We start from the raw sequence: 14494 nt of genomic DNA, 5'->3' as shown, positions 1-14494 counted from the left end.
GGGTTGTGTGCCGTGAAATCAGCCGATGTTGAACGTAGCTTAGATCGGTCAGAGGCGGAGATGGGCCTTCTATTGATCTGGGCACTAATAAGTTGTGGATGGGAGAAAGTCAATAAACAGGATGCCAATAAGCGTCATCACTTGTACAAACCTGAGGAACTGAAGAAAGGAAGTAACGGGAACAAGATTGAGTTCAATCCAACATTGATGGATGATTCAATCCGTGGTTGGCAGTGAGATCTACGACGTCAAGCATCAGCAGCACATCCACATGTAGAAGCAACCAGTTTCTCCTCTCGCGCCGCGTGTGTGTAGTTTGTCAAAGTCTTGCGAAAGTCAAAGTGGAGCAAAGCTTGGACGTGGCCTGGTTAGCTACTGTAGCAGCAGCTAATATTAGAGCGGGGCAGAGGCAGGAAGGATCTGCGCATGTGGCTTTTGGGAGCCTGTGACCGAAAGCCTACAGAGATGCAGCACAGAAAAGCAAGAGAGATGCAGCCAGGACGGAAACTAGGACAGCTCCTGGGTCACACGGAGATATCGAGGAGAGAGGGGTGTTGAGGGAGAGGGAGATGTTCAGAGAAAGAGGGAGTGGTAATCCTGGACGCCGCTAGAGAATCCAAGTTGTTGGAGAGACGCTTGAATGTTGTGTTTTTGTGTTGCTGGCCTGTTGAATTCAAGCGCAGTGTTGCTGACGCCCTTTTTCACCGGGCCTGCATCCTCAGTGATCAAATTGCATTCGGGTAAAGAGGCAGATATGTAAATGCTCTGTAGACTGGATCAGCACCTCACGTGCCTTTTCTTACCATCTTTCACTAATAACTGGAAGTAAAAGTGAGGTGTGTTCTTAGCAAGAAGTCACTGTTTACTGTAAACGACAGCGAACAGCAGCAGGGAATGCAACAGGTTTTGTGTGTGTGTGTGTGGGCGTATACATTTAGTTGACATAATCATGACACCCTCGAACAGCCTGGGAGGCAGGCATGCTATCAAATATTACCAGGTTACTTGCGTTTGGCCAATGAACTATTTAGAGATGAAAAGAGAATCTGATTTCAGTTTTTATTAGAAAGAAATCTATTGCTAAGATCTTCTTCATCAGGGTTTTTTTTTTGTTTTGTTTTTTGATGTAAAGAAACGTTGAAGCCAAGCTGCGGAGGCAAGATTCATTCAAGATTTCGTTCTCCAAAGGGCCGTTATCAACGGACGCGGACATAAATGTCCCTGGACGCTACAGCCAACCTAGGCTGTTAGGCTAGGTGGCTAGTTCCAACATCAAGTTCATATGGCTTCTAGTTCAACACAATGACATGATTTAGAAGCCAACGCTTACCATCTGTACGTAAACGTGAACTACCGTCCAGTTCATTTAATGCTTACGTGACAGATTCAGAACGTTCCACGTCAGCGGCAGCCGTCTTGGATGTTTACGAAAATGCCTCAACGGCGCTTAAACCCGACCGATATTACGTAAATGATAGTGATTGGCACTATCATTTCATTTTCCTTTGTCAGTTCATATATTTTTGATTATATTTTAACGCTATAAATGACATAAAAAGCGTCTGTTTTCTGCTCCCCCAGGGATACAACCGTCCAGACTTTGACCCTGCAGCCCTCCGTCCGAGATGGCGTCATCATGTATGAGGACTCACCTCTGGTCAGTTGGTAACACACACACACACACACACACACACACACACACACACACAGACAGTAAATACAGAGAAAAAAGGATGAAACATAGAAAATGATGGCTTTTCTCATCAGTCACCAGTCCTGGTCCTGTAGGTGTTCAAGCTGGCAGTGTGGCCTTTTGTTCCTTGGAGACAACACATTGACATTGTGGCCTCATAGATTTCTGGTGTGTACATATTAAAGTACTTATTCAGACACTAATGTGTGAATCAGCCACCCACACAGTAGCTCAACAATAACTTCCCGTTTCACGTCTCACGCAACAGCCAGACTAAAACTAAATGTCTGACTTCAGTCGACCTTTTTCACAGCAAACGTTTTGACTTGTCATGGCAGAAAAATACTTAATATCAAAAACTCACTCACTCGGTCAGTAATGCCGCTGTGACATGTCAAAATGTCTATGTGGCTATCTGGTGTGATAAGGCACTAATAGTCAATGTGCCAATAAGATTGACAAAGGACAGATCACCAAAGGGGCCACACCCATCACCGCAACTGTAACGGCCTTTGTAATGTGTGTAATGTGCATGTTGTTTCCTCTTTTTAATCACAAAGAAGTTCAGCAATACCATTTTATTGTACATTTTCACACAGATAATGTGTGTTTGTGTGTGTGAAGGTGAAGGCAGTGAAGATGGGTCACATATTAGTGATTGACGAGGCCGACAAAGCTCCCACTAACGTCACCTGCATCCTCAAAACCCTGGTGGAGAGTGGAGAGATGATTCTGGCCGACGGACGTAGAATCATCTCAGGTACACACACACGCACACACGCACACACGCAGGTTTTAACACCTTGACAGGAGACATGTCCCAGATACAGTGTGCAGACAGAAGTAGGACCATTAAATGGACGAGTTGAGGATTGGATGTCCTAGGAGACAAACGCGAGTAAAACATCAGAAGCAGGCCACTAAAGGAGGCTTAGGATAAAAGCCTTTATGGACAGGTACCAGTACATTTTGGATCATGCTGACCGTAAACCTGTAGATTTTCCAAGCGGTCCCGCGTAATCTCACCAGTTGCGGACAGCTTCTCCATTCCTTAGTGACTCTTCCTCCCAGAGGAATGTAAACACAACCTCGAGACTTCATAAACACAAACGTGAGACCAGATCAGAACATTGAGAACTGAAAAAAGGGGGGTCGAGGCAGAAACACGTGCAAAGACGGGAGGTTGGAGTGCTTGTTTTGGTGTGTTTGTGCTTGTCATGTCATGCGCTAACTAGGACTGTGTCTCCTCCAAAGATCCGCGTGAAGCTGAGGGGAGGCCCAACACCGTAGTCATGCACCCAGACTTCAGGATGCTTGTCCTGGCCAACCGACCTGGTTTTCCTTTCCTGGGCAATGACTTTTTCGGAGCTCTAGGTACTCACACATGCACAACACCAACAACCTGTAGCAGAGGGCTAGTATCCTTCTCTCTTATTTAATAACAAACACATATTTGAAACGAAGCAGCTCAGAAATATTGCTGCTGTTGACTGTAAGTGGGGCAGCTTAGACTTCAGGTCTGGTTCCGCTGCTGCTGAGTTTCCGCAACTGGATTATATTGGCAGGGCCTGTTGGTTTCAGTTTTTTTTTTGCGTCAGTAATACTGTTCGTCTTCACAGATATTTCTTTGATTTAAGTTTTTAAATGAAGCAATTATCCCTACAGGAAAGGGTGACGAGTTATTGTCCTCTGAACAGGTGATATTTTTAGCTGCCATGCTGTGGACAATCCAAAGCCCCAAGCGGAGCTGGCAATGCTGAAACAGTACGGCCCCGACGTTCCCGATGCCACTCTGCAGAAGCTGGTGGCCGCCTTTGGAGAGCTGAGGTCAATGGCCGACCAGGGCACCATCACCTACCCCTACTCCACCCGAGAGGTGGTCAACATTGTCAAACACCTCCAGGTAAGAAGACAAACTGAAACATCAACAATCCTTCAACAGTTTTTTTTTTTTTTTTTTTTTTTTTTTCCTCAGACTATTTTTTATCAATAATTCATAAAGTTGATGCGACCTTAATCCTGCACCGCTAGATGCTTTAATAATGTAAGAGAGTGTCCTCACAACACAGCTGTGACAGAGAGGGGGAGAGGGTGTTCCCGCCTCAGTCCTCTTGGTCTTTTTTTTTTGTTTTCTTGGAATATCTTTTTTTTCTGGTAGTCTAAATGAAATGAATGTCATGGGAGTTGAAGGGAGAGGCAGAGAGATGCAGGCACAGAGAAACACATTGAGCAGAGTGAAAGAGAATAAATGCAGGGTGGGGGGTGGAAATAACAATACAATGTTCTGTATCGCATCATCTGCGCTCTCAAAGAATTCATACACTGTATGCCATTTGACTTTAAAGCGCCCCCCCCCCACCCTCATCTCCACTTCTGTCTTCCTCCCACTCGTCCATTTCACAATTTATCCCTCTACTTGCTTCATTATTCAGAGCCCGCAAATTTGCACCACAAAACATCCGTCCAGCTTAGCAAGATAGCTGTGAGTAATTATGGTCACGTTTCACTTCTGTGTCCTTTGGAAGTCTGACATCATCGGAGCGTGCACAGTATTTCACGCGCGAATGTTGTGGGCCTTTGCACTCTCTCACTTTGCATCATTAAGTCTGTACGAAATTACCAAAGAGACCACAATGGGAAATGATTTATTTATTATAATTTATTCAAGAGTTTAGTAGCAAAGCAAATGCTTTACTAAAAGAAAAAAAAAAGAAATTCCCCTCAAGACACAGTTTAACATACATGAATGTTTAGCAGAGAGCATTGTTCCCATGGTTACCACATTTTTTTTATTTTTTATTGCGGTTTATTTATTTATAAGCAGCGTCTCCACTCATTTATCCGTGTCCAGACAAACAACGTGGAGCCACGGTGTTTACATGGACCCTTTTCCTCCTCTTCACCTTCCCTTTCATCATCATCATCATCATCATCATCTATAGGCTGCTGCTGTTTACCATTGCGCAGCCGCTACCTTCATTTGGGGAAGGAAAAAGCGAACAGGTGTCTTCAGCTTGTTTGTTTGTGGGAGTGGCTGCAGTGGAGCCGGGTGCACGCGTGCTTCTTTTGTTTGCGTGTGATGATCGGGGTTGTCACGTTCCCCCCGTCTCTCTGTGGTCTCAGGACTTTAGAAAGGTACACAGTATTTATCCCAGCCCAAAGAAATAATGGCGAGAGGCCAGAAGAGCAGGCCTAAGAGAAGAAGGAGATTAAGATTGGAGCTTGCACTGCTGTAGATCAATAATTCAGTGCACAGGGACAAGCCCTTATGTTTGATTTCCCCACTGGCCACCCTGCTCTGTCATCAATCAGCACCACTATTGACATCCGCAGGAGTGGGCAGATACAGGATGATTTAGCTGAAGTGTAAATTGCTTCTTTTAGCCAGTGTAGGGCCTAATTACTGTTTCACATTTGGCCATAAATGTACCTTCGTGGTAACGCAGAACCCAGATCAATAAAGCCCAATTCTATGTTTTAGTTGTGACCAATAGGGACAAGGCTGTTATTGATTATGCCCCGATTTATAGGGTATCGGTGTAAATACTTTGTAGTCCGTATGGTTCTGATAATGCCACAGGATCCTGGGCTGTGAAATCATTACAAGCTTTTTGTCTTTTTTTAAAAGTGTATACAAGCATTCAATTACAGCTCCTACCAAGAAGATTACTCACTTCAGTTAATCGGCACAAGTGCTGGATATTAAACCTATTGTGTGTTTTTTTTTTTTTTTTTTTTTTTTTGTGTGAAATGTGCTTCTAGCAGCGAGTATCAATAACTCTCAACTACCGAAAGCTGGTGTCAGATCAGATTCATTATCCTGTTTGCTTCTTCCTTCGTCAGGTAGTAGTTTAAACCAAGTAGTAGTTTAAACCAAGAAGTTCTTATATAACTCCTTGTGCTTTTCAGAACTTTGAGCATTTTTCAAGACATCAAAATCGTTGTTTTGTATCAGCAACAAAAGTCAATAACGAGCCTCTATCGGGACAATGACTGACTCTGCAAAGTATTCTCAAATAATGAGAAAGGCCTGTTTAAAGTGAACATTACCTAGAGACTGCCTGTAGTTTGTCTGGTCAGCGGGGGGGAACAACATTCAGAGGTGTCCAGTTTACAGTGATGTGGAGGTGGAGAAGAGCAGCACGTTCTCACATTTGAGCTGAAAACGTTTTGTTGATGAAGCCAATGAAATCTTTTGGTGGAACAGCGTTTCTAAAGTTTTATGGGCAGCAGGATCAACTCGACCCCCAAAAACAGTTCACTGACGTCACCGAGCACGTCAAGCAGTTGGTTTGGATGCTCTGATGTGTTGCTTGTGAACAGTCTGTCCTCCATATCTGAGGGTAATATCTAAAAGTCCAACATGGCTATATAAATTAGTTGTCGGGGTTTTTTTTTCATCTCCAGAAAGCGTGAATTGACACTTTCCCAAGTCAGATCTCCTAAATACCTAGATACCGTGTACTCTGTTTTTCAGAACATTTATCGAGGCGATATAACTTGTATCTCTCTAATAATATCACTAAGCTGTGAGCTACAGCCTCGGCAAGAGAAGAGACTCATCTGTCAGTGCTGTGGTCGGAGTCGAGAGAGGAGTTACCTTCCAGATAGCATGTCTTGTTCCAGACTCTGTCCCTGCATTGACCCCCTGTTGAAGACTTGTAAATCATATTAACTTTCTTTCCTTCTCTGACCCCTGACCTTCTTGACTCCCATCTTCTCTGCTTTCTTCCTATTCCACCCTCCCTGCTCTTTCATCCCTTTTTTTCTTATCTCCCTTTCACTCCTCTCTCTATCCTCCCTGTCCCTCTCTCTTCCATAAACCCCCCCCCCCCCCCCCGTCTTCCTCTACTACACTTTGCCTCCCAACAGAAATTCCCTGGTGAGGGTTTGGCCAACGTGGTGCGAAATGTCTTCGACTTTGACTCATACAACAAAGACATGAGAGAGGTTCTGATCGAAGCGCTGCACAAGCATGGGATCCCCATTGGAGCCAAGCCCAGTTCTGTCAAACTGGCTAAGGAGTAAGACATCAGGACGCTAGGATGGCAAACACACACACACACACACACACTAAAGGCACATACAGTACCGGACTAACACTCAGATACAGTGTCGTGCAGAGACCCGTCAGAAAGGGCTGAGAGGAGGGCGACGGATGATGAATGACATGGGCATTACTTGACGGCCTACCCTCAGAGAGGACAGGTACCACTGACAGCTCATGAGGATGTCGCACACTCTCAGAATCTTCAGCAGTCCCCGTTGGAGAACCTTCCTCTCCTACGAGGATTCTAGTTCACCAAGTCACCGTAACCTGTTTTTATAGCAGCGATCATCTTTTGTCAGACATTTTAAATGTATCAGAAGCTGTAGATGCAATTCTCTATTGTACAGAACACATTCATTTTTATCACTTTTTTTTAACCCTCCAGAGGTTCCAAAATTGTTCCTCTGAAGTGGTTCTTGATATCGCTGTTAAAAGAACCTTCCCAGAATATGTCAGCAGAAAGTGTTTTCTCAGAGGTTCTGGGTAGAACTCTCCTCTTGCTGACAGTTTACCTGTTGGACACCACTGTCTGATTTTAGAGTATTTGCAACTTTTAGAAGTGAAATCCTGAACTGCTTGAAATCGGCTGACTCTCTTTAGTTCTCTGACTATTTTCAGACTGGATTTAACTTTGAGGCCTCTGCGAAGTGTTAAATTAATGGCTGCCTAGATCATTCACATTACCTCACCTTTCCTATACGGGAAAGATCAGATGCTAATATCTACTACATTGTCTCATTATGTACAGCTTTGTCTTTTTAAATAAAGGAAAATATTTGTTTCTTCTGTCTCCTGTGGTTTTATTTTGACTTATTCACAAATTCAGTTCTGTAAATTTCTCAAGTCAAGTCTTGGGAGCAGAGCAGGGCAGAAACAAGTATTTTCCTTCAACAATAACGTAACTGATTGTGTGGATTATCTGTTCCAGTTTGTCTGTACTCACAGCTCAGTCTTTGAATCTGTTTGAGTGATTTCAGCCCATCTTGAACAGTTTATATCCCACAACATCTCGTGTACATAAAAGCAAATATTTTGTCTCTTGATTTCCAATTTGGGACTCTGGGAAAAACAAGAAACTGTTTCTCTTATGTATCGCGTTGCTTTTCCGTTCATAGAAATATTTATGGTTGGGGGACCCGTTCTTCCTCCACCCCCATTTATCCCCTGTCGAATGTCTGTGTTTTGTGGTCGTGTTGCATCTTTTCACCCCACCTGCAGCCAATAAGACTGTGGCCACAATCCAGCTATGATTCATGGGAAGGCCAGTAAACATCTGGCCAGACACAACAAGCTGAGCGGTGACTCACTCATAGACACTTGTCCCACATATATTGGCTTTACCCTCCCTAGAATTAAAGCCCTTTCTTTTTAATGAAATCCCACTCCGATACAGCTTCCATCTGAAGTCATTTTGCGGTGGCCATCTTGAGCCCGTGCCCGTGAGTTATTTTAACTGGGGAGGGAAAATGGTGACAGTGAAACCCATCATTTTCCAAAATGGAAAAATCAGAAAACGGCCAGATGTGTGCCAAAAAAAACCCACATGGAATTCACAATTGTTCAGGTCTTAGCAGGCAGTTGTCACCATGTGAACTTCACTCTTTAGGTTGCCCCTGCCAGAGGTCAGGCTGACGGGCTACTGGACAATAAACCAGGGTGGCAACGCTCGGCGCAAACTGCTCTGTCCCACCGAGACACACCCCATCGACATCAAGGTAAACACTCGAGGGAAAAACCCACTCGCATACGCCACCTTAGATCACCAGCAGCAGATACAGCAGTGTGTTGTTCCCCCGACATCTCCACATGGTCAGTGCTTGAATAGTGATCGTCCACCCAGAATCACCCTCACCCCCCTCATCCAAATAGGTTTAAAAGTAGGCTATTAAAAGTGACCGCGTTCAAGGTTTAATTAAAATCAGGTATAATGGCTTCTAATGGCAGAAAAGTATGAAAACAGTAATAGTTAGCTGTTTATTTGCTGTATTGTTACAAAACTATTGACTGCTTGGAATATACCGGTGATATGGATGCACCACTGAGAAGCGGATTAGGCTGCAGGAGTGGTTTGAGAAATGTCTGTGGAAATCATGACGACTCGTCACCTCTGAGATCCGTTGTGACGAACACGAGTTTAAACAGCTGCTGTTCTTTACGAAGGAGCAACCGAACGGCAATCTCTCAATCTCAGAAGGGGATGACGGCTGGGATATTTCTTTGAGTATCATCCTAAAACCTTTTAAGCCCTGCGCTCCGAATACAGCCACTGTAAAACAGTTGCACAGAATTTCAACCAAGAACATCCGTGTTGTTCTCATATTTTGTGTGTGTGTGTGTGTGCGCACGACTGTAACAGTGTGTCTTGTGTTTCCAGGGCCCTGTGTTTCTGCGTGTGCAGAGTTACCCCTGCAACAGACAGGAAAGCAGGGCTTTGAGTTTCAGCGAAGAGAAAGCCCACTGGCAGATTCCCATGAATGAAGTCAACATCATCTGTGATGTCACCACCAAAGATGGTACACACACACACACACACAAACACTATCAACACTGTCATACGATGCATTCTCAGGCCTCTGGTCTCAGGGTTTGTGTTCATTTAGGGGCATGTTAGAGGTTCCAGTGGATGGAAGTATGTAACACAGGAGTGATGGAAGATCTACAGATAAAATATACAGGGGAGGAATATTAAAAAGATGGTATCTCTGGTTCTGCTGCATCAATTTAATCCCGTCCATCACGTTGCGACAGAAACTGAAATCAACTACCGATGGCAGAACATTAATATAATTCGTATCCATTCATGTGTGACTTCTACATGATCCCTACTGTGAGAGCTGCATAAAGACAATCACAGTCCTGCCGTCCCTCTGCTTGTGTTTGTGTGCAGACGCGCTGTACGTGGCCACCTGTAACCCAGTGTCGCTGTACTCCATGAAGGAGCGCGGGGAGACCATTCAGTGCATGGAGCTTTACGACGTCTTCCCCAGGACCGTCAGTGGCGTCTGGCAGCCCTTTGTCACCGTTGCTCCCCTTGGCAGTCCTCTGGATGGACAGGTGGTGCTGCACGAGGCGCAGGTTGGCACACGCACGGACATAATCACACTGGTTAGGTTGCATATCAACACGTTTTTCTCTTAATCCCCATGGGGAAAACGTCGCATTCACAGTAGAGTCAGTGGAGTTTTCATTGTAAATAAACATGTTTTTTAAGAAAGAAGTTCTTCAAGAGTAAGGAACCTGTAGTCACTGTCCATTTAAAAACAACTTAAGTGGGGTGTGGGAGGTGTGTCAGGGGGCATGGCTCTGTGCTAGGATATCCCCAGCTGACTTGCTAACACGAATAGCGTTCAATTAGTATTTACGGCCTGATAAACATCCGTGGTTTGAAACCTGCTCGTGAAACGTTGCTCCGCAGCGCCACTAGTGGTCAAAAACACCGCGGGGTACCACTTTAAGAACTTTAACACAGCAAAGCTACTGAAAACAGGGTTGGGGCAGATGTGATAGTGGGCATCATCGCCTTTATCTCACAGGAGAACACATGAGTACTCTCAATGTCTGTTTTAATTGTGAGTTATATGGGACAACGTGCAAGAACAACGTGGAGTGATGGTGAAACTGGATTGGAATACAAACCGCACACCCACACACTACGGAATCATGGTCCATTCCTTTTTTTTTTTTTTTTTCCCCTCGTGTCCTTGTTTACTGACTAGTTTAGCATGTAACGCTATGCAACACCAGTATTTAAACTTTTTTTTTTTTCCCCGGAGGACAACCACAGATTCCTCGCAGATTTAAAATAGCTGTGCACAAGTCTGTCAGAGTGTCTCAGAATGCTCGGTGGTTAGTGGTTGTTTGCTGTTGAATCTCTCTTACCCCATAGACCCTGGCCTATGACAGCGTAAGACAAGAACAATGCATGTTAGCTATTTCTCCGACCAGAACACTTGTACAGCTGGTGCATATTAGGCAAGAGGAGGACTTCTAAAAATACCGTTGTGATGGATCATGTTTCGTCTGTCTAAAATTGAAGAGGTCCAGACAACATAAAGTTCATTCACAGGTCGTTGGCCTTCCAGGGAAATCGGGTAAACCTTCACACACACACATATTTACACGTGCATACACACACACACACAATGCAGGTTCTACTAGGCATGCGCACACATACTTGTGAAATAATACACAAACATATTCAAGGACACGCAAAAACAAACTCAGAGACACAATTACAAATATGATAAACTCCCACACCAACAACCTGAGTGAAACACCGGACCTGTCAGAAGGCACATCCACGCGCAGGGCATACACGTGTGTGCTCACACATGTACACACTCCCTCTGAAGGCAGCGTATGTTTAGAATCAGGAAATGGGGTTTGCCTTCTCTGAATAGCTCGACCGGTCGTCAGTACAGTAGTGTGTATGTCAGGAATGGGAGGCCATAAGGAAACCATTAGAGTGAAGCAGGGCAGCCGGGGCCGAGGCCAGCTCCCCTGTGGCTCCTTCTCATAAAACTCAATTGAAGATGAAGCCTTGTGCGTCACAAACCTTTTGCACACTTCACCCAATACACATTACACACACACACACACACACACACACACACTGAGATATCCTACCGCTCATCTGATATGAACGTAGGAAGCACACAGACGAAGAGACACACACGGACAATATGTCTATCCAAACTGAATTGAATTAACTAGCAGCGCCAGTGGGTTCCACCTGGAGCAGAGCGCCCTCTGCTGGCCGTGGAAGAGCACAAAGTTGTTCAAAAATGATTCCCTGTGTACACCGCACAAGGGCCAGTAGAGACATGCACCAAAATATGGATTTGGCTGTAGTTTTTCCTTTATGGTATAGAATGGGCATGAACCGCAGAGTGTCGCAACTCGCTCATTGAGTTGTAATTGTAGAGATTTATGCTGAGGCAAACTAAGAAGAAAACAATGATGAACCGTGATGTACATGGCTATCTTCCAATACTCAAAATATTCCCGAATTTTAAGGTCAAAAGATCAACCACAAATTGAAAGAAACGTATTGCGTTAAGTAAATAACATAATTCAATCATTCCTTTCCTCCCTCTGTCCATGGAAATGTGCTCCATCTATGCTGGTTAGAATTTTATTTCTAGATTTCAAAGATTTGCGTTGCTATTCATAATAATCAACATATCTGGACCTGCTTTTATTTTTTTAGGTTTCATTTTAATGTTGTTTTTCATCCCGCTTTCTGTCTCCCTGCCAGAGTAACACAGTGCTCCACGTGGACATGGTAACGGGCGCCGTGCGGAGGCTCATGTTGTCTCCAGACAGTGACCAGCCCTCCGCCAGAGCCTCCAACTGGTGGAGCAGTAAGGAAGAACAGGTCAGAGGTTTCAGTGTCTCCAGAGGGAGTTGTGATTTTCGAATGCTCAGGAATCGTCACTATTCATTCAAGACAGACAGACTACATTTGGAGGAGCGAAGAATAATCACTGAGCTGCTGTGTGTATTGATCGTTGTCCGCAGGGGGGGCATAAAATGTGTCATGACTTCGCCCACAAAAACTGGCTCCTCTTCTATAAGGAGGATGGGTAAGCGCCTCTGATCTAAACTAGATTATCTAAGACAACTGCTAAACAGCGTCAATTCGTACGACGGTATTAATCGCTGATCTGTGTGCAGCAACCAGCTGGAGGTGCTGGATGTGCTGGAGGGCCGGGTTCACTCCATCTCCCTTCCGATCAACCTGAAGTCTGTGTTCCTCGTGGCAGAGGACCGCTGGCTGCTGCTGGAGAGCGACACCAACAAGTAAGTAGGGGACAGATTTCAAATGTCCCCGAGGATCTTAAAGTTTTGATTCAGTCATAATACAATGTGTATGTATGTGTCACTGAACAGGAAGTTCCTGCTGACCAAGCCCATGCATATGACAGCTGAAGACTCTGGAGTGTGTCAGCTCCACAGCATCAGTGAGGACTCGGTCAGCTCAGGCCATGGAGCCAGCTCAGGTATATACATGTAACAATAAGGACATTCAGGATGGACACCCCGCAGCTCTAAACAAAGGCTAACGGGGCTTTTTATGTTCTGTCCAGCTAGCTCTGTAGCACTTATTAAAGACATTATGTCAGCCCTAATAGAAGTAGACTGGTGCCTTAGACGTCACAAGTACAACTAGGACAGTATAGTTAAAGTTAAATCCATCTTGTCTCAGTCTGACTTTAAGGACTTCCCCAAAAAGACGGCTGTTGGACGGCTCCATCTCATACAAAATGCTGCTGAGTACTCAGTGGGACAAGAAGACCTGAACATATTACTCCTGTACTCGGATCGCTTCACTGGCTTCCGATGAAATACATCTCGGACTGCTCACTGCTTCCCGAAGCATGTCTGCCTTGAGGAAGACCTCTTAGCTCATCGGTCGGACCACAAATATCAAGTGAACCGTGCGCGTTTCAATCGATGTTAAACTTCAGTGCCACTCCATGTCGTAGTTCATGACAGCGAGATGTGAAGTCATGAGTCATGTCCAACGATCTAGACTGAATTATTAGTTGACGAGTCACTGTAATAACTCAGGGGATCTAATCTGAAGAAGAAATATACGAGCCTCTAAGAGGGTTTTCTGCGGTGAGCTCATCAAAGCTTCAGAGCTCTCCCCGTGCAAGTGTACGTCAACAGAAGTGTTGGTTTTATCTTAACATTTCCTTTTCCATCTCCTGTTTTCTTCCTCTGCTCCATCACGCTCTGTTTCGGGGGGCCCCCCTTCGCTCCCACCATCCCAGCTGAGGTGTCCGCGCCCCAGATGCTGTCGTGTGACCAGCTACCCAACGAGAACCTCAGCGCCGCTCTGGACCAGAAGATTGTCTCCCCTAACCGCGTGCTGGCCGACGCCGGCTCCTTCGCGCGGGTCATTGTGGGCTTCCCAGACCTTGTGGTGAGATTATAGGAGGGTTAATGTTTGGGACGTGCAGAGCTTTTAGGGATTTGAACTCGACATCAAAGCTGCGCTGGGCAACTTCTCTGCACAAAGGGAAGATACATCTCTCTCTACAGAGGAGATTAGGCAAGTTCAGTAGAATCGTCTTACATGTTGCAGTGTTATTGAGGTTCTTCACCAAATTGCAAAGTTTTCTAGTCCGGCATTTAGTGTTAGACCCTTGTTGCCCTGCAGCAGGATGGACCGTAATGTGATCCCCAGGCTTTGTTGTGCAGTTTATATGCACTCACTGTAGCTTTCCTCTGCATTTTCCATTTTACTCTTATGTACCAAATACATGCTGGTTAGCTGGATGAAAGACTCACAACAGGGCGTATGAATATGAATGTGTGGGTCGGTGTATCGTGTTAACCCTGCCGTGGAGTGTGCCAGAGCTGAACTGATGAATATTAATACACTCTCTGTGTGCTTGACGTATAATTAGCGATACTCTCCTCTTGATTTCTCTTCCTGTCCAGTCGCCTAATGAGGTGTACAGCTTTAAGAGGCCGGTTGACCTATCGGCGATGAAGGGTGGTGAGAGTGGGGCTCACATGTTCCTGAGAGGTGGGCTTCGGTCCAGCGCGGCCAAACGGGAGAACTGTGTCAGCCTGCTCTCAGCCAATCAGGTGGTCCGAGCCCTTCCACCCAACAAGGTGCCCCTGAAGGAGGTCTACCCAAAAGGTCAGAGTTCAGATCATTCAAATGAGCCCAGGGAATGAATTCAGAAGAGAGAGAATGCATTCAGAGTGTAAAGTTTTCTTTGTCGCTCAGATGT

At 45.2% G+C, this 14494-nt stretch overlaps 1 protein-coding gene across 1 annotated transcript in view; it reads left to right on the top strand.

Annotated features, from left to right (window-relative positions):
• Nucleotides 1-7019, top strand: part of vwa8 (von Willebrand factor A domain containing 8) — a 28876-nt gene extending 21857 nt beyond the window's left edge. The window contains exons 22-26 of the mRNA XM_070914958.1: nucleotides 1582-1657; nucleotides 2318-2453; nucleotides 2948-3067; nucleotides 3391-3596; nucleotides 6566-7019. Coding sequence (XP_070771059.1) covers nucleotides 1582-1657; nucleotides 2318-2453; nucleotides 2948-3067; nucleotides 3391-3596; nucleotides 6566-6721 — 694 coding nt within the window. The 3' untranslated portion in view covers nucleotides 6722-7019. The remainder of the gene's footprint in view (nucleotides 1-1581; nucleotides 1658-2317; nucleotides 2454-2947; nucleotides 3068-3390; nucleotides 3597-6565) is intronic.
• Nucleotides 7020-14494: the final 7475 nt, after the last annotated feature.

This window comes from Enoplosus armatus, chromosome 11 (assembly GCF_043641665.1).
Source record: "Enoplosus armatus isolate fEnoArm2 chromosome 11, fEnoArm2.hap1, whole genome shotgun sequence".
Lineage (NCBI taxonomy): Eukaryota > Metazoa > Chordata > Actinopteri > Centrarchiformes > Enoplosidae > Enoplosus > Enoplosus armatus.
Note: the sequence above shows the minus strand (reverse complement) of the source record. Positions and strands in the feature narration are given on the sequence as shown.